This window comes from Lepidochelys olivacea (genome assembly GCF_965140295.1).
Source record: "Lepidochelys olivacea isolate rLepOli2 genome assembly, chromosome: 3".
Taxonomy (NCBI): Eukaryota; Metazoa; Chordata; order Testudines; family Cheloniidae; genus Lepidochelys; species Lepidochelys olivacea.
This window is the reverse complement of record NC_140413.1, coordinates 92,520,160-92,544,322: the sequence shown is the minus strand read 5'-3', so window position 1 is coordinate 92,544,322 and position 24,163 is coordinate 92,520,160. Positions and strand designations below refer to the sequence as shown.

Below are 24,163 nucleotides of genomic sequence, written 5' to 3'. Positions count from 1 at the left end.
CAAGCAGGATGATGGGATAGGATGACCAGAGTAAGTGTACCTGGGACCAGAATGATTATATAAACCATATTTCTCAGCGGTAAGGCTACGATTTTTGGCCCACAAATTTTTGGTAAGTTTCATGGCAGACGGCGGGTGTGTGTGTGAGGGAGAAAGAGAAATGTAGCTTTTGCTACATCAACATACCCAGGTGCTGAAGGATGAAGCCTGGGAGTAGCATGGTTTGGAGTGCAAGTTCAACCTGGGGTGGCAGTTCCTGTCCCTCAGGGCTGTGCCAGTCTTCCCTATCCAGGTATTGCAACCTAGCACACGGGATTGTAGCAGCACTCGGGTTGGGCCCATCTGCCCCGCCTCCATTTGTGGAACGGAGGACGGGCCCAACCTGAGTGCTGCTGCGATCCAAGTCCCAATGCAATTTGGTTTGGGGGGACCTAATGAAATGTAGTTTTTTAAAAAAAATTTTTAACAGCCATTTCCAAGATTTCAGACTTCATTCAAATTCAAGATTTCTGTGATTTCTTTGACAAAATCATAACCATGCTCATAGGATAGTAGGGTACAATCACTTATGACTTTAACCAGATTAGGTGCGTTAGGTAGTTTTCATATACACACACACACAGAGAAAAGAAGTTGACAAAATTGGTATAAGAAGGAAGACTTAGGACTACCACAACAAGGTTTTAAGACTTAATTTTTTAAATCTTAACCTATTGATTTATTAGGTCATTTCCATCTGAAATTTAGACATTCAGAAAATGGGGAATTTTGTGATTTTATTAATTTTGCCACTTATGATGTTTACCTTGCAGAAGAGGAAGTCCCCTCCCTCCCCAGCCCAGCTGACACTAGCAGCTGGAGCTGGGTGCACAGTAGGAGCCACTGGCTTGTGCTCCCCCAGCCACCGGTGCTGGAACTGGGGACACCAGAGGGCCATTCTCCCCCCCCCTTAACATGGCATAGGTGGGTGGGCGCAGAGTGGCATAGTCAGGGGCTGTGCATTGCAGAGGGGAGCTGATCACAGCTCCCCTGCAGCAAAGCGCAGCCCCTGCTGGCTTTGCTCTACACCTTCCTGAGGTTTGCTGTTTGTGGGGGAGGGGCAATGCTGCCTCCTGCCCTCCCAAACTATGCCATGTTAAAAAGGGGGGAGCATAGCCTCCCAGCACCAGTAGCCCCTCCATTTTTACAGTTTCCGGTGCTTTTGCTCCCGGCCCTGCCTCTCCCCAGCTCCAGGCCCAGCACTTGGAAGTGGGGGTAGGGCTAACGGGGCCTTTGGGCTCACAGTGTGTGTGCGGGGGGTATCACAGCACCTACCTGACTATGGGGCTCTGGGCAGGCACCCAACCCAAAGGTCATCCCAGCCCCACTCACTAAAAAAGGGATGACCCCTCCCATAACATGCGACCCACATCTCTGTGCTGTCTGCTGCTCTTTGGCTGCCCAGCTGTGAAGGCAGCACCTCTGTCAGCAGCAGTGCAGAAGTAAGGGTGGCAAAACTGTGATTCCCCCCTCCCCCCTCCCCCACACAATTGCCTTGAGACCTTCCCACAACTCTCGTTTGGGTTGGGACCCCTATTGTTATCACAGCATGAATTTTCAGATGTAAATATCTGAAATTGACTATTTTTAAAATCCTGTGACCATGGACCATGAATTTTGTAGAGTCCTATGTATGCGTATGATAGAAGGGACAGCCTAGTATTAGATCTGTACAGCTGCTTATACCGACAAGGGTATTTTTCCTGCTACGGTTGATATTGGTTGCCTGAGCAAAATAGCCTATTCTGGCAAAAGCACTTTTATGCTGGTATAGCTGCATCTACATTAGGGTTTTTGCTGGTATAAAAATGTTTTAAAAATCCTAATCCTATACTGGCAAAAGTTTGTGTAGATGTGGCCTAAGTTTGTAGGCCTGTGGGAAGAGGAGGGGAGCGGGGGAGGATTGTTAAAAATCTTCTAATGGATTTCCGATACTGATTTCTGGGTTTTGGTGAAAATTAGTTTGGGAGTAGTAAACTGTCTCTTGCTTGTTATTTGGGGGTTCTTAACATCCCCCCCCAAAGCTTTCCACAGTCAAGTATATTTGTTTGATGTGGACATCCCATTCCTCCAGTGCTGACTTGATGCTGCAACTCAGTTCTAAGTCTGGGAGTGCTGTGGTGTAGTAAGAGTGTGGGGGTAAAGCTAGCCATAAGTTTTGTGAGGCTGTTGTTTTATCAAAAAATTCTTTTCTTTCAAACTGGAAACTTTCTTGCAAAGCTTTAGGATTCTGAAAGCTTCTAATATTTCAGCAAAAACAGAAATGTCAGGGTTTCCCCCACTTTTGCCACTAAATGCACTAGCATGACTTATATGCAGGGCATTTTTGTTTCATTTTTGAGACTGGCTTTTTTTCTTGCTATTCTGACTTCTCAAAATCTCCAGCTTTTGAGAAATTAGTAGTTTAAAAAAGAATTGAAAGTAGGAGAGAGGAATTGTGAATATCACTTATTTTATTGCATTCAGTGGCAAAAATGGTAACAGAGCAAAACAAAAACAATTTTGAAATCTGGGTTTTTAAAAAAAAACCAAACGTACGTTTTGGTTTTAGAAAGAAAATTATTTAAAGTCTTCAATACTTAGTTTTGGTATGGAGTAGTGACACTGTCACCTTGTAGCGTAGGACTTCTATTTAGTATGATTTCAAACATACACATCTTTCCATTTCTGTCTTAATTCCCTCCTTGACCTAATAAACTTCTTATCTCCTGTAGCAGTCAGAGTTATTGCAGGAAATGAACTAGTCATGTTGGAAACCAGTTCTTCACTAATTAAAGCACTATGCTACAGTATGCGTCTTCCTCAAAGTGCATTAGTTTGACCCATTTGAAATGGGGATTAACTGACATTATGTAGAGAATGTCAAATATGAGGTGAAAGTCAGAACTGAAAATCCTAGCTGCTTTATGAATAGTAGGGAGAAATTAAATGGTCTTTGGCATTGTAGAAAGAGCTCTGTAAGTTCTGCTGTTCTTTCTCCTCCAGACAATTTCCCTTCCCCTCAACCGCTTTCCCTGAAACTATACTGAATCTGCTTATTAGCATGTATATGTGTAGTAAAAGGAGTACTGATATGTCGGTAAATAACCAATATGCATGTAACATCCTGGTATCTCAGTAATCTTTAACCTGCCATTACTGGGAAACTTCTTTTAAAATTAACACTGTTTTCAGACTTCTTAGGGTTGCCAACCCTCCAGGAATTAGATTAGTTTTTAATTAAAGATTGTCATGTGATGAACCTTTCAGGAATACATCCAACCAAAATCTGCAACCCTAGCTCTAGGTGATCTGTGTTAGCCATGCAGTCTGGTTTTAAGTTTGTAGGGATCATCATTTCAGAACATTTTCCTATGGGGTTTTACTGCAAGAAAGAATTATATCTTTGTTGCAGCTTTTGCATATGGAAGGCAGTATGATCTAGTGAATTTGGCATTGGCCTGGGAATCAGACCTGGGTTCTATTCCTGGCTGTCACTGACCTTCTCTCAGTGTGACTTTTGAAAGTCACTTTACTCCTCTCTGCCTTTGTTTCCCTTTCCACTCTGTCTTGTATGGACTATAGGTTCCCTGGCACAGGGGGGGCTTGCTCAGTACGTGTTTGTCCAGGGTAAAGCATAGTGGAGCCCTGATCTGGACTGGGGCCTCTAGACGCTATGGTAGTACATATAATTAACAATGCTTGTCCATGGCAACATGCAAGTTCATTCCATGGCTACTGCTTGGCCATGAGGAAGGCACCGACTCCAAATAGGGACAGTGTAACACTACAGTTTTCTGCTTCTGGGTGTTGGAGAGACAAAAGTTAGAACTTTTAGGGCTTGTCTAAGTAGGAGAATTTACTGCTAGAGGCGTTGGTATAACTCCTTTAGTCTTCCTTTTGTCCCTTCTCACCTTGCTCCGCAAGAGGATTGTGCCTTTGCTGCTTCTGCAGTATGTTTAATACTATTAATGTGCAAATACAATAGTTCTATAGCTGACAGTAAGTCTTGAAAAACCCTTCTGAGATATTTTGGTGAGTTTCCAAAACCAATTGAATACTAGATTTGAGGGGTGGGAGTGTTGGGAGGGAAGATGAAGAAGACTCATTATTTTTTGCCCCCATCTTTCATACAAAAATGAAAGCCACAGCCACAGTTTTCAAGTAAATTTAATGAAATGTAATTTCAGAGGCGGGAGTATTAGTGAGAGTGGGAGGGGGAAGGAAAGGATGTGATAAAATCATAGTGGTGGTAAATGTGTGCACTTTTAAGGTAACTGATTTTGGAAGGAGGAGAGCAGGGACTAGACCAGGGGCAGGCAAACTTTTTGGCCTGAGGGCCGCATCAGGTTTCTGAAATTGTATGGAGGGCTGGTTAGGGGAGGCTGTGCCTCCCCAAACAGCCAGGCATGGCCTGGCCCCCGCCCCCTATCGGACCCCCCCTGCTTCTCGCTCCCTGACAGCCCTCCCCCCCCGACCTCTGCCCCATCCAACCCCCCTGTTCCCTGACGGCCCTCGAACCCACCGCCCCTAACTACCCCCCGCTGCCCCATCCAACTCTCCCCTCACCTTCCTGACTTCCCCCCTTGCCCCATCCAACCACCCTGTCTCCTTGACTGCCCCAGACCCCCTGCCCCTGACTGCCCCCCGTCCCCAGAACCCCTGCCCCCATTCAACCACCCTGTTCCCTTCCCTCTGACTTCCCCAACCCCTGTCAACTCCCCTGCCCTCTGACCACCACCCCTGAACTCCCCTGCCCTCTATCCAACACCCCCCCCCCCCCCCCGCTCCATGCCTCCTTACTGTGCTGTTTGGAGCACCGGTGGCTGGCAGCATGGCTGCGCCAGGACAGGCAGCCGTGCAGCACAGAGCACCGGGTCAGGCTGGGCTCTGCAGCTGCGCTGCCTCAAGAGCTCGCTGCTCCGCTGCCCAGAGCATTGCCCGGCAGAGCAGTGAGCGGAGACTGCAGTGAGAGGGGGAACAGCAGGGGAGGGGCCAGGGGCTAGCCTTGTGGGCCAGAAGCTCAGGGGCCAGGCAGGACAGTCCCCCGGGCCGGAGTTTACCCACCTCTGGACTAGACTTAACTCCTACAGTGTTGGACACTCAAATGCAGCTGCACTTTATTGATTTTCATCTTTGTATTCACTCTCACTGGTAAATTTACTGGCTAAAAGTTTATTTTTCTTAGCACTACAGAGCCAATTCATCTATGGGAGAACCTAAAAATTAAGTTCAAATTGTAAAATGTTAATGCTGATTTATAAGCCAGAAAGAATCCTTTCTTTGACTTTCACGTTTGGGGTGTACAGAGAAGGCAGCTTGATGGGGGAGAAAACTCAAGTTATTAGTAAATTAAGCAGATTTGATCTGGGAGCCCACTGTGAAAATGCTAGAGTTCTGTACTATCTCTGTGGACTAACCACAGGAATCCTATTAATTGTAATTCAAGAAGAAAAGTTAGTGTCTGCCCACCCCACCCCTAACCTTCCCAAGGCAGAGGGAGCTAGACATGCAAGGAAAAAAATCATAGGCACAGCCAGTCGAAGGAGAGCGCTTTAGCCTAAGGTTTATTTAAGTTAACAATGAAGTAAAAACCCTGGAAGGTGTAAGTTTTTTGTTTGATTTTGGTTTCTTTGTTGGACTGCATTCAGTATGTGTACTGTATTTATATTGGGGTGGGTTATCAGTTTGCTTACATTGCTGTATTAAATAACCGCCATCTTAGGACACATCCGCAAAGATATTAAGTAGAATTCTGCTCCGCTTCGTTATATGGTCACCTTTGTTAAACTACTGGATTTTTGTTGGTCTGTTAAGTGGTCTCTAAATCTTATGCTCTTAAATGCCATGGGTAACATTTTCAGAAGTCTGCCTAGTCACCAAAGTCCTTGTCTGCTCTTTATGCAACATTAAGAATATGAGGAAACCTGCATAGGCATAGCTGAGTTCCCCTTAGCCATATAAAACAACTATATACAAACCTTTATCTAGGAGGCCTAAATAAATAAATACACTGCTGCTATGTTAGATTTAGATGCCTTCTTCAAGAGAAGAGGAACCCCAAACTAGAGGTATACTGCCCAATTCCTATACACAACAGTCAACTGAAGAGTCAGTTAAGAAGACTCACTGGATTGAAAGTGTTCGGTTCATTTTTCACTATTACCAAATGACTGGATTAAAAACTAATCTGAAGTGTTGAAATCTGCAGGGGATTAGCCATTTTTTTAACTAGGGTTTTGCAAACGTTGGTGTGACGGGTTGGATCACAGAAACCCCCTTGGGGCTGCCAACTGATGTACCAAGACTACTTCTGCCCCTGCCTTCCCTGCCAGCTTGGGACTCCAAAACCCTGCCTGCTTGTGCCAGATACGCTTGCCACGTACAAACACAGACCCAGATCTGAACCACGTCCCACAATCTGCAGGCTTAACTGAAAGCAGCTTAAGAAGTGTTCCTGTTTCTAACACTCAGATACCCAACGCCCAATGGGGTCCAAACCCCAAATAAGTCCGTTTTACCTTGTATAAAGCTTATACAGGGTAAACTCATAAATTGTTCGCCCTCTATAACACTGATAGAGATGCACAGCTGTTTACCCCCCACTCCCCCCAGGTATTAATACATACTCTGGGTTAATTAATAAGTAAAAAATGATTTTATTAAATCCAAAAAGTAGGATTTAAGTGGTTCCAAGTGATAACAGACAGAACAAAGTGAATTACTACGCAAAATAAAATAAAACACGCAAGCCTATGCCTAATACATTAAGATGAAGACAGATAAAATCTCATGGTCAGAGATGTTCCAATAAGCCTCTTTTACAGACTAGCCTCCTTCTAGTCTTGGTCCAGCAATCAGTCCCACCCCCTGTAGTTATTGTTCTTTGTTGCAGTTTTTTTCAGGTACGCTTTGGGGGTGAAGAGGCTATCTCTTGAGTCAGCTGAAGACCAAATGGAGGGGTCTCCCAGGGGCTTAAATAGACTTTCTCTTGTGACCCCTCCTCTCCCATAAGCAAAGTCCAGCTCCAAGATGGAGTTTTGGAGTCACATGGGCAAGTCACATGTCCATGCATGACTCAGTTTTTACAGGCAGCAGCCATTGCCCACATGCTATATTGAATGTCTCCAGGAAGACTTCTTATGTGGATTGGAATCTTCCAAGATCCATTGTTCGTTAAGTGTTTCTTGATTGATCACTTAATTTGCACATTCCTTTCTCAAGAAGCTGACCAAATGCTTTTCTAAGGCTACTTAAAATCAAGCAAGTACACAGCCAGTATTCATAACTTCGAGTACAAAAATGACATGCGTACAAATAGGATGAATATATTCAGTAGATCATAACCTTTACAGAGATATGTTACATGGCATATGTAGCATAAAACATATTCCAGTTATGTCATATACATTCATAAGCATATTCCCATAAAGCATTGTGGGGTGCAATGTCTCAGTTAGCTTTCGTGCATTTTTAATAATTAATCACCCTTGGCAACTTTAATCTCTAACAATATATTGGAGTACCATCTAGGAAAAAAAACCTTTTAGTGAACTTTAAATCTAGGAAGTCAGCTTCTTAAAATCTGAGTCAGCTTTTACCTCAGCACTTCAACAGCTGTAGATGTACAGAAATGTTAGCTTTGAGTCCGACATTTCTATGTTTCCACGTATAGTGAGGATAACAAATTCAGTGTGTTCTTGGTAGTACTGTATGTATACTTAGAAAACTTGCAGGTGATTCCTGCTAGTAGACATTTTAATATGTTATCAATGCGAGGTTGCTTCCTGTCTGTTAGCCCAGGATAACTTCTTATTATACATAATCAGGTTTGTATTTTTTTCTTGTATCGAATAAAAGTTGTACCAGCTGTTGATGGCTAGATGAAATGAGAAACTGAGGCAGCCATGTTTGATGTGGCCAGGATACAGATACAGAAAACATATAGTAGCATGTCTGAGCGCAGTGTTCCATAAAATGTACACTCGTGATTATTAAATTACTACAGTGTGTTCTGTGCCCTGGCTGAGCCTCTTCCACTTCTGTAGAAGTGATAGCTGAGAAAATGGCAAAACATTAGTTGCTTCATTCTAGTTATGGAAGTAATGTAAAACAGGGTCTAAAATATTAGTCGTATTTCCTTAGTGCATCTTAAACAAATACTATCAAAGACTTTATCACAGAAATACAAAGAATTAAGTAACCATTATGGCTGTCAAGCAATTAAAAAAATTAATCCCCATTAATTGCATGATTAAAAATATTAATCGCATAATAGAATACCATTTATTTAAATATTTTTTTCTACATTTTCAAATATATTGACTTCAGTTACAACACAGAATACAAAGTGTACAGTGCTCACTTTATATTTTTATTTCAAATATTTGTGCTGTAAAAAAATAGTATTTTTCAATTCACCTCATACAAGTACTGTAATGCAATCTCTTTATCATGAAAGTTGAACTTACAAATATAGAATTATGTACAAAAAATAACAGCATTCATAAGTAAAACAGTGTAAAAGTTTAGAGCCTGCACATCCACTCAGTCCTACTACTTATTCAACCAATCGCTTAGATAAGCAAGTTAGTTTACATTTTCAGGAGATATTGCTGCCTGCTTCTTATTCACAGTGTCACCTGAAAGTGAGAACAGGCGTTCGCATGGCACTTTCTTAGCTCACATTGCAAGATATTTACATGCCAGATGCGCTAAAGATTCACATGTCCCTTCATGCTTCTGCCACCAGTCAAGAGGACATGCGTCCGTGCTGATGACAGGTTCTGCTTGATAACAATCCAAAGCAGTGCGGACCGACGCATGTTCATTTTCATCATCTGAGTCAGGTGCCTCCAGCAGAAGGTTGATTTTCTTTTTTGGTGGTTCGGGTTCTGTAGTTTCCGCATCGGAATATTGCTCTTCTAAGACTTCTTAAAGCATTCTCCATCCCTCTCAGATTTTGGTAGGCACTTCAGATTCTGAAACGTTGGGTCGAATGCTGTACCTGTCTTTAGAAATCTCACATTGGTACCTTCTTTGCGTTTTGTCAAATCTGCTGTGTTCTTAAAACAAACGTGCTGGGTTATCATCCAAGACTGCTATAATATGGAATATATGGCAGAATGTGGGTAAAACAGAGCAGGAGACCTACTATTCTCCCCCAAGGAGTTCAGTCAAAATTTAATTAACACGTTATATTTTTAATGAGCTTCATCAGCGTGGAAGCACGTCCTCTGGAATGGTGGCCGAAGCATGAAGGGACATACGATTGTTTAGCATATCTGGCATGTAAATATCTTGCAGTACCAGCTACACAAGTGCCATGCAAACGCCTGTTCTCACTTTCAGGTGACATTGTGAATAAGAAGCAGGCAACATTATCTCCTGAAAGTGTAAACAAACTTGTTTATCTAAGTGATTGGCTGAATAAGTAGTAGGACTGAGTGAACATGTAGGCTCTAAAGTTTTACATTGTTTTGGTTTAGAGTACACTTATGTAACACAAAAAAAATCTATCCTTGTAAGTTGGTTTCATGATAGAGATTGCTTTACAGTACTTGTATGAGGTGAATTGAAAAATAAAATTTATCATTTTTACAGAGCAAATTTGTAATACTATAAAGTGAACACTGTACACTTTATTGCGAGTTGTAATTTAAATCCGTATATTTGAAAATGTAAAAAAAAAATCCCAAAATACTTAATAAATTGCAGTTGGTATTCTATTGTTTAACAGTGTGATTAAAACTGTGATTGATTTATTTTTTTAATTGTGATTAATTTTTTGAGTTAATTGTGATTAATCGACAGCCCTAGTAACCATAAAAACTACCTTTCCCTTAGCACAAGAGAGGACAATTGCACTGCTTTTAGAAAGGCCATCTGTTAGTGGTGTATGCCAAACTTCCGACATTTTAAAACTTCTCCTTTTTGTCTCAGAAACCCTGCACGAAAAGTCATGATTTCTTGATGTAACTCATCCTGTATTCTTTTGTGGACACAAAGGATTACAAGACTGGGGCCTAGTTTTGCATGCTGGATTGGATAGTGGATGTTTCAAGGTGGGATACAAGGCGTCGTGGGTGATACGGTGTTGGGAAGTGTTGATGGTCCTCTCCTTGCTCCTCCCCCAGTTGGTTTTGCACTGTGCTGTGAGATCAAGGCAGCTGATTTCTTTCCATTCCAGCTGAGTACAGCACTGGTAGAGGAGGAAGAAATGCTGCAGAGTAAGGGAAAAAGGGAACTTTACTTCACTGCCTCTTCATTCTAGTGCCTAAGGGATTTTTTTGAAACTCTGTTTTTCAGCCTGAGAGATAATGATCCAGCAGACCCACATGTGTGACCTGCCTGCAAGTCTTGCACCACAGGCTGATAGACACTGCTGTCTACTTCCCCATTTTTTTTTAGACTGTTTGTCTTAGATAGCTTTGATATCTGGGAAGTTGTTTTGGAGCAGTAAATTTATTTTTTCTTTCAGTTTGTTAATTTTATCTGACATTATTAGTTATTGGATTTAGTGTTCTTTTTGGCAACTTAATGGCTGTCTTCTGTTTCAATTTTTGAGTCAATAACATAGCTTAACAACTCTCTTCTTCTCTAGTCCAGAGATCCTCAAAGTTACAGTGGGGACAACCTTTTGGTGTCTTTTTCACAAATCACCTCTTCTTACATTCATAACTGTGTGGACTACATTGCATTGGAAAACATATGGTTCATTAATGATTTTGGCCTTCCGTTCACAATTTTTATAACTTCTTAATGTGAACTCTAACAGTTTTTAAATGGAAAATTAGTAATAGAAAAGTATTTATGGTGTTATTTCCCCCACCCACCCACTTAGCAGTTGGCAACAAGAACATGTGATCAAGTTAAATCTTCACACAGAGTCTGACAGCAGCTGCTACAGACTACAGAGGCCCAAATCCCTTAATTCTTCGTCAACTTTGTTTTTCCCCAGCTTTCCTTCTTTTATCCACCTCATGAATTCTCTCCAGTATCCACTTTGTATTATTTATTTCCTAGGCAAAGGCTGTCCCACCCCAAGCAAGTCACATACAGTACATTGGTTACCATTTAAAAATCAACAGATCATAGACTTAGAGTATAAGGTCAGAAGAGACTATAGATAATCTAATCTGATCTCCTCTATATCAGTCTATTACATTTCACTTCACGCAGTGACCGTTATATTTAAACTAAGTTATTCGAGTAAATCATAACTTGGGTTTGGCTAAAACATTTTCCAGAAAGGCCTCCAGTTGATAACAAGACATGGAGACTCTACCAATGCCATTTGTAATTTGTTCTAATGGTTAATTACTCTGTTAAAAATGTGTGCCCAATTTCCCGTTTGACTTGTCTGGCTTCAGCTTCCAGTCTGTGATGCTTCTCTGCTACATTCAAGGGCCCTTTAGTACCTGGTATTTTCTCCCAGTGAAGGTACTTGTATACTATAATCAAAGTCGCCTCTCTGCGTTTTTTGGATAAGTTAAACAGGCACTGTAAAGCATTTTCTCCAACCCTTGAATAATTTTTATAGCTCTTTTCTGCACATTCTCCAGTTTTTTCAACACCCTTTTAAAAATGTAGTCACCGAAACTATATGTAGTATTTCATTGTCAATCACAACAATGACATGCAAAGAGGTAAAATCACCTTGCTGCTTCCTCTGTTTAGATGTCCAAGGTTCACATTAGGCCATTTTGCCACAGTATTGAACTGGGAACTCATTTTGAGTTGCTTGTCCACTATGACCCCATAATCCTTTTCAGAGTCATTGCTTTCCAATATACATTTTCTCACTGTGTAGGTCAGACCTCCGTTCCCTGTTCCTAGATATACAACCTTGCATTTGGTGGTATTAAAATCCATATTGTTTAAATTGGGCACAGCTTACCACGTGATCTTGGTTGCTCTGATTGACTGCTCTGTCTCCTGATAATTTACCATTCTGCCAGTCTTTGTCATCCACAGATTTTATCAGGCAATTTATTAACTTTCAGATCACTGATGAAAATGTCAAACAGTGTCAGGTCCAATGTTGATCCCTTTGGAACCCACTATAAACACCCCCCTGCAATGACCATTCTCTTTTTAAGATCTGTTAGCTGGTCAAATCTTAATCCATTTAATATGTGCTCTATTGACCACCCTGTTTATGTTTGTTCCTACCCTAAGTAAGACAAACCACATGCTATTTTTTATTTTAAAATATGTAACTAAAATAGAACATCAATTGGTATTTGCCTTTTTTGTGTGTGCTTTGTTTTTTTTACTGTTTTTTTTTTTAAATTACACTTAACTCCTTGATTGTTCTCTTGTACTACTGCCGACTCAGTAAACTTGTACATTTGGTTATTCCTGCCATTATGAACTAAATTAACTTTGTCACTGTCAAACTTTAAGGATTTGAATCCAGTTTCTCAAACTTGGCTCCAAACTGTAATATTACCCTCTAAGTGTGTAATCCTTTTTCAAGTAATTATCCTCCAGTTTGATCAGTGTTCTTTCTGTGCCGTCCCCATAATAGTTAAGAAAACAGTGAAGAATCTAGAATATGTCCCTACTCAGTTTCATTGACGTTATTTGCAACTCGGCACTGAACCATTGGTATATTTTTATAGTGCTGTCGAAGTCAAACATCTTTTTGTACGAAAAGTCTTGTGAAACATTTTAAAATAGTTTACTTAAATTTGAGAGAAATGTATGTTGGATTTCCTTTATTCCCAACATTTGTTGCCTTGCTGAAAAAAGAGCTTAGCCTGATAGTGTTACATTGAAATGATGATTAGCAATCTTATTTTGCTTTTGATGCTCAGAAATCATCTGCTTTATTCTAATAAAGGCATTGAAATTAAACTCACTGGTCTATAATTCCTTGGGACTTTGAGATTTAACGTTGATTTAATTACAGAGTTACATGTGGTCTACAGATGCAGGTTTTCAAAAAGGTGGTGTGTGTATATATAGGCTTGAATAATTTAGCTAACATAGTATTAAGTGATTTGTTACTTAGTCTGCCGTTTCATTTCTAGAAAGTTCCTGTTTCTTTCCTGTTGTATTTGGTGGGTTTGAATGGTTACAGTTGTGGTTTATCCATGGTACAACTGTATGCTCTATGTAGTTTTCTTGTAATTTTGAGTTCCCATAAATAGTACTTGTGAGTTAACTCAGTATTTCCAACACCATGTGCTCAAAATTTGAGTCTATGAAACAAAACAAAACAAAAAATTTTAGGTTCTTTGTATTGGCCTTAGTTTCATACCTGTTCAGGCATGGGGGTGTTCACTTTTTGATGAAACTTGAGGACTTACTTTGGCTATTGTTTTTAAGAGGGGGAGATTTCCATGTATCACTGGATTCCAGGAGCTGGAGTCTTGAGAATAACACGCAATATTACGAGACTCAAAATAAAATGGTGAGAGTTGACAACTCTATCTTCTTTCTTCCTTGGTTAAGAATTTTAGACCAGTCTCTTTGCTCAGTCCCTTGCTCAATACTGTAGAGGTACCAATCATGGCTACATATTTATGGCTGAGTTGAGCGTTTTTTATGTTTTATCTTTATAAAATATTGTGCATTACCCACTGTAGCTGCTTTTTTTGGAGATCTCCGCTTTAAACTTTTGTGTATTAAGAAGAAATCAGTATCTTTCTAAATACATCTAATAAAAAAAGATTGAGTGTTTTAATGTGTCTAAAATCTGAATGACTTCAGTTCCCACGCTACAGAGACTGGGTGGTACATTGTTCAAAATTTAGGGGCAGATTTTAATTTTTTTTATAACACCACAGTCAGCTTGTCATATAAATACAGGGGGAGTCTGAAAGTCTCTGCATTTTGTTCACTCAAGCTGGTAGCCTCCCAGCTCAGGTAGACACTTGTGCTAGTGGGGTTTGAGCTAGCACGCTAAAATAGCAGTGTGGGTGGTGGTGTACTAGCAGAGACTCGGGCTACCCACCCGAGCTAGGACACATCCAACCCCATGGATCATGAGTCTGTCTACCTAGGCTGGGAAGCTCACTGCCAGCTGCTGTTTAGATGTGCCTAGGAAGGCCACATTCGTACTATAACTGCTTGCATCAGATAGCAAAACTGTTTTTCTGCTCCACACAGGAAACAGCTGCAGCTATGAATGACTCCAAACCTCTTTCCTCAACAGGGCAGAAGCATCTTTTCTCTTGCTCAAAGCAGGGGATGGGTTAGGTTACACACCCTGGAATGCAGTACTTAACTCTTTTTAGAGCAGTGGTTTTCAGCCTGTGGACCCCTTGGGGGTCTTCAGACTAAAATTTCCAAGGGGGTCTGTACCTCCATTCAAAACTTTGTGAGGGGTCCACGAGTCCAAAAAGGTTGAAAACCACCACTTTAGAGAGAGTAGCTGTATTACAAGAGGATTAACTCAGGGAGAGGTATTGTAATGCAAGCAGACAAAAAGTCCATTGAAATGCACTGAAGGAAATCCAGATACAAACTTTTTTCCTGTAAGTGGAGCTAAACTATTACAAAATTCACTATAAGCAGCTTTCACAGTACTTTGTTATTAAATGTCTCTAGAACCATAACATGATATGATGTATCCTCTTATGGCACCTTAAAATCCCACTTCTTCAGTTGCATCTGAAGAAGTGGGATTTTTACCCATGAAAGCTTATGCCCAAATAAATCTGTTAGTCTTTAAGGTGCCACCAGACTCCTTGTTGTTTTTGCGGACACAGACTGTCAAGGTTCCTTCCCTACTCTGAACTCTAGGATACAGATGTGGGGACCTGCAAGAAAGACCCCCTAAGCTTATTCTTACCAGCTTAGGTTAAAAATTTCCCCAAGGTACAAACTTTGCCCTGTCCTTGAACCGTACGCTGCCACCACCAAGCGTTTTAAACAAAGAACAGGGAAAGAGACCGCTTGGAGACATCTTTCCCCCAAAATATCCCCCCAAGCCCCACGCCCCCTTTCCTGGGGAAGGCTTGATAAGAATCCTCACCAATTTGTACAGGTGAACACAGACCCTAACCCTTGGATCTTAAGAACAATGATAAATCAATCAGGTTCTTAAAAGAAGAATTTTAATTAAAGAAAAGGTAAAAGAATCACCTCTGTAAAATCAGGATGGTAAATACCTTACAGGGTAATCAGATTCAAAATACAGAGAAACCCTCTAGGTCCAACCTTAAATTACAAAAAGACACAACAACAGGAATATACATTCCATCCAGCGCAGCTTATTTTACCAGTCATTAAACAAAAGGAAATCTAACGCATTTCTAGCTAGATTACTTTAAAAGGAGTTGTAAGGCTGCATTCCTGATCTGTTCCCAGCAAAAGCATCACACAGACAGACCAACCCTTTGTCTCCCCGCCCTCCCCACCCTGCTTCCAGATTTGAAAGTACCTTGTCCTCTCATTGGTCATGTTAGGTCAGGTGCCAGCTCGGTTACCTTAGCTTCTTATCCCTTTACAGGTGAAAGGGTTTTGCCTCTGGCCAGGAGGGATTTTATATCCCTGTATACAGAAAGGTGTGGTTACCCTTTCCTTTATATTTATGACACAGGCTAACATGTCTACCCCTGATACTTGACCTCTTATCCATGCATTCTAGTAGATTTCCTGAGCATGCCCCTTATTTTCTTGTATGATTTTGTTGACTTGGATCACAATGTATCATTCCTGAACTGCTGTCTTCCAGCTACCAGTAGTGTAAGTCTTGCATTTTGTATTATGTTTTACGTTGTAAGAACACTTGAATTTAGATAAGCACAAGTTACTTTACTAAGTTAAAGGGACACTGTCAGCTTGAATTTATGAGAAAGGGGCTCCAGGCAGGGGTTGTGGGAAGAGGAGACACCCTTCTGGTTTCAAACCTCAGAAACAGCAGCAGTTCTGCCATCCTGTTACTAGTAAACATCCTCTTTCAGGCCCTAGGGCTGAGTGAACATGAGCTCTCTGAGTGGAGTGCTAAGGTGAAGTCATGCTAGTGCCGGACATGGGGTGGTATATCTGCAGTGTTATAGCTATGTAGTTCTGCTAGTCTTAGAATATTAGAGAGGTGTGGGTGAAGTAATATCTTTTCTTGGTACAACTTCTGTTGGTGAAAGACCATTCTTTTTCAGGGAAAGGTAGAGTGTCACAACTAAGTACAAGGGTGGAACAGATCAGAAGTTAATGTATGTTGCAAGAGACCATTCAGGGCGAAGTGGAGTAGATAAGCAGCTGGCAATCAACATCACAGTGCAAGTGGGTAAATGCACAGTTCGGGTAAATGCAGAGTTCCTATAAATGAAGATAGAACAAAGAAGATAGGAACAACTTTTAAACTTAAACTATAACCAGTTACAGTAACGTTAGGTGTCACAAGTAACTAGTAATAGAAGAATTAGTGTGTCCTTCAAACAAGTCTCTCAAAAAAAAAATTGGCAGCCCTGTTGTTTCTGTACAAGGAGTCAAATTGCTTATCTGTTTCATGAATAAGCAGGAGACCTGAAGCTCTAAATTCTAAAGCAGGAAACCAAAACTGCAATTAGTACTGCAGTTCAACTCAGGAAAATAGTATTGCTTTATAGTCTTAGTACAAACCCGCATTGCTGATATATTTCTATCCTGGTATATTTCAAAAACGGTATGACAGTGTTAAAGTTACACTGGCAACTAAATACATATTTCTAAAAATTAGTTCTCTGTTGACTCAGCAAGATGAATTCACAGGCAAACTAGTGTTATCAAATGTTGGCCAATACATCTCGATGCTTCTGCACAAAACACACAATTAGATCACCTATGTAAACTAAAATTAAATTTAAAATATAAATATTAAACTACTGAGTAAATCTGGCTTAAAATTACTGTGCTCATTATTGACTAAAATTCTTTGGGATAAGAAGAAGCATATAAACAGTTTTGGACTGAAATAACATTTTGAGAAGGTTATCAGTGAAAGTGGAAGTTTAGACTAGAATGCTGCTTTTATTATTACTGCAGTTATCTGTATTACCATAAGACCTAAGATCCCCAGTCATGGACCAATACCTCATTGCAATAGGTACTTGATAAACACAGAACAAAAAGGTAGTCACTAGCCTGCATTATAGAGCTGCTTCTCAGTCTGTTAAAACTTTTTTTACATCCTTTGCTAACAGTGCCTGCACTCAGAAATGCTTGGATATTCTGTGTTAGCTGTTGGTTTTCCAATAAGTATTTTAATCGTTTCCAGTACTGTTTCTCAGGATTTTAAGCCCTCTTTTGTTCTGTAAGTCCTTTGTTCACTGAGTCTTCCTGATTCGATTTGGTATGGTGTGTATTAACTCTTCTCAAGAATTCCTCTCATCTTCGCTGTATCTATAATTTTATTTAAACATTTAAAATGCAGTATTCTAAAAGCAGAAGTTCCATAACAGCAGTACTAAATTGCAGCTAGCACTGAACTGCACGCATGTGGGCAAGCCTGCTGTGATAGCAGCACTGACCTTGTTCCTTGCTTCGTGGGTGTTCGGCTCCTGCCAAACTTCCTGCCCATCATAAAATCTTGTGGAGGAGTAGGATTTATGAACATACACTCTGGAGCTGACAGTTGGATCAGTGATACTACAAGTCTTAATTTGTTTCATATTCGAATTAAAAAAGGAATTTCTTATTCTTAGCTTAGGTTTTTTTATTGATCCAAGTTTTTATATAGTGCTCAATCACCATATCAGTGCTTCCATAGAGTATCCGAGGTGTTGTCCCCCTGCCCTTGTGAACAGACACTGTGAATGTGTGGGCTGGCTAGCCTGGCACCAGCTGTGACATTGTGGCATCCTCAGTATGTGGGCTGTGGCTGTGATGGAATTTATTCAGGACTGTACACTCAATTTGGAGGTTTCAGAGTAGCAGCCGTGTTAGTCTGTATTCGCAAAAAGAAAAGGAGTACTAGTGGCACCTTAGAGACTAACCAATTTATTTGAGCATAAGCTTTCGTGAGCTACAGCTCACTTCATCAGATGCATTCAGTAGAAAATACAGTGAGGAGATTTATATACACACAACATGAAAAAATGGGTGTTTATCATGCACACGGTAAGGACAGTGATCACTTAAGATGAGCTATTACCAGCAGGAGAGCGGAGGGAGGGGAAGAAAACCTTTTGTAGTGATAATCAAAGTGGGCCATTTCCAGCAGTTAACAAGAACGTCTGAGGAACAGTGGGGAGTGGGGGGGGGGGGAATAAACAAGGGGAAATAGTTTTACTTTGTGTAATGACTCAACCACTCCCAGTCTCTATTCAAGTCTAAGTTAATTGTATCCAATTTGCAAATTAATTCCAATTCAGCAGTCTCTCCTTGGAGTCTGTTTTTGAAGTCTTTTTGTTGAAGAATTGCCACTTTTAGGTCAGAAATCGAGTGACCAGAGAGACTGAAGTGTTCTCCGACTAGTTTATGAATATTATAATTCTTGACATCTGATTTGTGTCCATTTATTGTTTTACGTAGAGACTGTCCAGTTTGACCAATGTACATGGCAGAGGGGCATTACTGGCACATGATGGCATATATCACATTGGTGGATGTGCAGGTGAACGAGCCTCTGATAGTGTGGCTGATGTTATTAGGCCCTTTGATGGTGTCCCCTGAATAGATATGTGGGCACAGTTGGCAACGGGCTTTGTTGCAAGGATAGGTTCCTGGGTTAGTGGTTCTGTTGTGTGGTGTGTGGTTGCTGGTGAGTATTTGCTTCAGGTTGGGGGGCTGTCTGTAGGCAAGGACTGGCCTGTCTCCCAAGATTTGTGAGAGCGATGGGGGTCGTTCTTCAGGATAGGTTATAGATCCTTGATGATGCATTGGAATGGTTTTAGTTGGGGGCTGAAGGTGACGGCTAGTGGCGTTCTGTTATTTTCTTTGTTGGGCCTGTCCTGTAGTAGGTGACTTCTGGGTAATCTTCTGGCTCTGTCAATTTGTTTCTTCACTTCAGCAGGTGGGTATTGTAGTTGTAAGAATGCTTGAAAGAGATTTTGTAGGCTTTATCTCTGTCTGAGGGGTTGGAGCAAATGCAGTTGTATCGTAGAGCTTGGCTGTAGACAATGGATTGTGTGGTGTGGTCTGGGTGAAAGCTGGAGGCATGTAGGTAGGCATAGCAGTCAGTAGGTTTCCGGTATAGGGTGGTGTTTATGTGACCATCGCTTATTAGCACCGTAGTGTCAGGAAGCGGATCTCTTGTGTGGACTGGTCCAGGCTGAGGTTGATGTTGGGATGGAAATTGTTGAAATCATGGTGGAATTCCTCAAGGGCTTCTTTTCCATGGGTCCAGATGATGAAGATGTCATCAATATAGCGCAAGTAGAGTAGGGTCATTAGGGGACGAGAGCTGAGGAAGTGTTGTTCTAAGTCAGCCATAAAAATGTTGGCATACTGTGGGACCATGCGAGTACCCATAGCAGTGCTGCTGGTTTGAAGGTATACGTTGTCCCCAAATGTGAAATAGTTATGGGTGAGGACAAAGTCACAAAGTTCAGCCACCAGGTTTGCCGTGTTTCAGAGTAGCAGCCGTGTTAGTCTGTATTCGCAAAAAGAAAAGGAGTATTTGTAGCACCTTAGAGACTAACCAATTTATTTGAGCATAAGCTTTCGTGAGCTACAGCTCACTTGTCTGATGCATAAAAGTGGAAAATGCAGTGAGGATGTTTTTATACACACAGATCATGAAAAAATGGGTGTTTATCACTACAAAAGGTTTTCTCTCCCCCACCCCACTCTCCTGCTGGTAATAGCTTATCTAAAGTGATCACTCTCCTTACAATGTGTATGATGATCAAGGTGGGCCATTTCCAGCACAAATCCAGGGTTTAACAAGAATGTCTGAGGAACGGGGAGGGGGGAGGAAAAAACAAGGGGAAATAGGTTACCTTGCATAATGACTTAGCCACTCCCAGTCTCTATTGAAGCCTAAGTTAATTGTATCCAATTTGCAAATGAATTCCAATTCAGCAGTCTCTCGCTGGAGTCTGGTTTTGAAGTTTTTCTGTTGTAATATCGCAAATTTCATGTCTGTAAAGTTTGCCATGACATTACTGGGGATAGTGTTCCTGACAGCTTGTAGTCCATCTTTGTGTGGAATGTTGGTGTAGAGGGCTTCTACATCCATAGTGGCCAGGATGGTGTTTTCAGGAAGATCACCAATGGATTGTAGTTTCTTCAGGAAGTCAGTTTGGAGGAAGTCAATTTGGACGAAGCTTGAGACAGCCTAAAGCCAATAGCAAGTAACTCAGATGGCTTCCTCCCCCTGCCTCACCAGTGTGATTGGTTCATGAATCTTCAGGAAAAAGTCAGTGGCAGATTTTAAACACTAGTGATATATTTTGTTTTGCACCAAAACAGGATAAATACTTTTTTTTTAAATTGAAAGTTGTGATAACCTGACTTCTTTAAGTCCCCAAAATCAAGAAGAAAGATTGCAGCCTATGTGAGTCACCAGAACTAGCTCTAGAAATAGCATCTAATACCTCCTTGGTTTTGAATTGGAAGATAAACTGGTTGACATGCACACTGAAGACAAAGATTTGAAAAACTGTATGTATCCGTCTGTCTCTGGTCTTATACTTAGATTGTAAGCTCTGTGTGGTGGGACTGTATTTTTGTTCTGTTTGTACAATGCCTAGCACAATGGGGCCTGGTCCATGAGTAGGGCTCCTAGGAACAGTAAGACAAATAATAATAGTAGGTGAGGTCACTTGAGGTCAAGGTAGGGCTAAGTGGAATATAAACACAATTCACTTAGGGCTAGTCTACAGTGGCAACGCTAAAGCTCTGCCATGGCAGTGCTTTCATGTGCATTGTGTGGTTGCGGCCCAGAGCTGGGAGAGAGCTCTCCCAGCGCTCTAAAAAAAACCACCTCCACGAGGGGCGTAGCTACCGGCGCTGGCAGCGTGACTCTCGGCACTGGTGCACTGTCTACATGGACACTTTACAGTCCTGAAACTTGTATCGCTGAGGGTTAGTTTTTTTCAGTTTTGTCAGTGTAGACAAGTTCTTAGAGAAAGGATGTTCTTTTGATTGCAGTACATGATTAGAAGACAAGAGTTCAAGAGTCTGTTCCTTGCTGTCAGGCACTCCTGTGTGACCCTAGAAAATGAGAATATTATTCTCAAACTCTTGATGTTGTTGTGAAACTGAGTACATCTTTAATAAAGTGTTTCAAGATCCTCAGTGGCTGTTTAGTATTATGCACTGAGTGTGCAAGACAGACAGTGACTGAGAACCCAAAAAAAGACTCTGAAATACATTTTCACAAATATAACATTAACTAGTATTACAGTTGTGGTAATCTTAGTTATGTACTTTTGTCAGTCTTATAAATGCAAAAATATTGTTAGAGCTTCTGTTACTACTTGAAGGGACGTTATCAATTACATTGTGCTCAAATTTTAGTGTGTGCCATATAAGTAGGCTTGGCAGAATATGATTTAAAAAAAAATAATTTCAGTGGATAATAGATGGTATGTTTGTTATGCATTTTTTAAAATTTTTATCAAATTCGAAATTTCACAGTTGTGGGAAATTACGGGGGGAGGGTCAGACAATAATTAAATGACATCAGACACTGAGATTCCAAAAGTTAATTTTTATAACCATTAAAACAAAAAATTTTCAACATCACATGTAAAAATACAAAAAGTAAATATCCTTAAATCAAACTAAGCTCTCAAGCAGCATTTTTCTTATTTTGCCAATCTGTAAATTTCTGCAATCCATGGAAATGTTTTTCATCAGCTTCTGTGTTTACAGTGAAATAGACATTTGCTGACATGACATTTACCGATTGAAAATCTAATCCTTACAAATCAAAGTATAAAACACAATTCCCCACCCACACCCCCAATCCAGTAGAAAAGTCAATGAAATATAAACATTCCCCTACAGTATTTGAAACACAAAACATTAGTGTTTTACTCAGGCATGAGAATCAAATTAACTGACTAGAAACTAGTTGTACACTTGTTCGTATGTTTTATTTTTAACCAGATTTATTTGAAGAAATTACTATTAGAGTTTATAGTTATATTTGCATGTATTTTCAGGTAACATTCAAGGAGCAACAATAGTAGATGCCTTGGATACACTGTATATCATGGAAATGAAAGATGAATTCAAGGAAGCCAAGGAATGGGTAGAAAAAAACTTAGATTTCAATGTGGTGAGTATTGGGGATTATTTTTTTTTTATTAATTGTTAGTGCATTGTGATGATCTGAGAACAGGGTCCCATTGTGCTAGGCACTGTATAAACAAACTAAAAAATAATCCCTGCCCCCATAAAGCATATAATCTAACTAGGCAAGGTGACATAGGAGACAAAGTTGTAACCTGTAGTCAGAATGAACGGAATGATCACAAATGGCGTGTTAGTGCCACAGTTTTGGGGGGCTGTGGGTGGGGTATTTTTTGAGTGGTCATGAGTTAAAAGGGGACTAGCTAAATGGAAGGGAAAAAGGACACTGGCCTGTCACTGCTTCTGTGCAGCCAGCTTCTCTTGCTAGAACTAATATTCTGGTCAAAGCTACTTGATAGATGTGAAAAAAATCAAGCATGTTCAAAAAGCACTTTTTAGTTGACTGACTATACAATTTGAGGCCAAAATGGTACCCAAAGTTGACTCCTAAATCAAGGTAATCTGACTTTTTTTTTCCAGAAGGGTTGAACGCTTGCAGTTCACATTACAGTTAGTAGGAGTTGCTAATGGGGACCTTTAATAATATCCCACTGTAACTTACGTGTCAACTTTAGATGCCCAAATTTTAAAACTTTTGGTCTGTTTCTGTACAGGACACAAGATGATGATCTACCAATAAAGTTATTAGCTTTCTCTATAATTAATATACACTGTAAATGTCAGTGTAGTTAGGGACTTTTATGCATACTGATAAGACCAGCGAAGTTGAGAATCCCATGACCTGAAAGTGAATAAGCTTGGATGTAAGGGCTTATCTTGGTAGAAATGACACAGACTAGCTGTTGCAAACCTGTTTCCTATATGGACACTATTCCACATCTTGGAATTCAGTTCTTCTAAATCACAAGAAGGCACTCTGAGTGCACAGTCTATGAAAATAGGCCCCTATGGCATGAACCATTTTTAATCAGTAGGTTTTTTTAGAGCTGCGGCGGAGTTAAATGTAGGTTTAGTTGTGTTAGAAAACTAAATGAATAAATTTACTTTGAATAATGCTAACTTTAATTTAGGTAGGTTAGCTCCAAATACCACTTAAGGCTCAGCACTTACAGCTAGTGGAAAAACAGAACAGGCTCCATTCTTTGTCATATGTCTGTATATCTCTGCTGAAATGTTTTATCATATTATCCTGCACTAGTTAACATTTTATTGCCCTTTCTTCCTTAACGTTTTATTTGTATATTAAATTTCTGAGATATTTTTAGTAACTGTCTTTTTACCCATGCAAAGGATTTATTTTTTATCATCCGTGCAGTGATACAGCTACTAAACGTTTACTGTTACACAGCTGGTGTATAGATGGGGGTTATGTGAAATTAATCTGATCGTTTCAGTTAGTTGTTGCAGAAAGAGAAGATTGATCAGGTAGCTATTTAAAAAAGTATATTTGAAGTCTTCATTTGAACTCCTGGACTCTCTACAAATTTAGTTTTAGAACTCTGCCGTTTCACTTTCCACAGCTATAAAATTTGTTTTCTTTACATACATAACCTAGTAAACAAGGATAAAATGAAGAAACATATAGCACTTAAAAATGACTCTGTGAGGCAAAACTCTTAATCTCTCTTTGTCTAGGTATCTATATGGCCCCCATCATCAGAGTATGGCAACATAGCTTAGCTAAATTAAATGATGGTGTCTATAATCTTGTAAAACTAAGGATGTTCATTTGTTTAATTTGGCTAGTTTTAGGTTGTTCGTTTTTCACTGGATGGACTTACTGTTACCAAATTTATTAACACAGCCACTTTAAGATTAACCTAGCAAAATAAATGGTATTACAAAACAAAGAAAATGAGTATGAAGAATTGTATGAAATTGATTGATTAGTGGAGCTACAAATGTTAAGCTGAAAGACTAAAACCAAATAAGCTATTTGTCAAATATAGTTTGTTTTTTTTATTGCTCAGAATACGCTCTCAAGCTTCTGAGAAGGCCAACAGTTGAA

At 40.3% G+C, this 24,163-nt stretch overlaps 1 protein-coding gene across 1 annotated transcript in view; it reads left to right on the top strand.

Annotated features, from left to right (window-relative positions):
* MAN1A1 (mannosidase alpha class 1A member 1) overlaps nt 1-24,163 on the top strand; it is a 210,604-nt gene that overhangs the window by 59,825 nt on the left and 126,616 nt on the right. Inside the window, exon 3 of the mRNA XM_084624798.1 lies at nt 22,065-22,180. Within this exon, the coding sequence (XP_084480924.1) occupies nt 22,065-22,180 (116 nt within the window). The remainder of the gene's footprint in view (nt 1-22,064; nt 22,181-24,163) is intronic.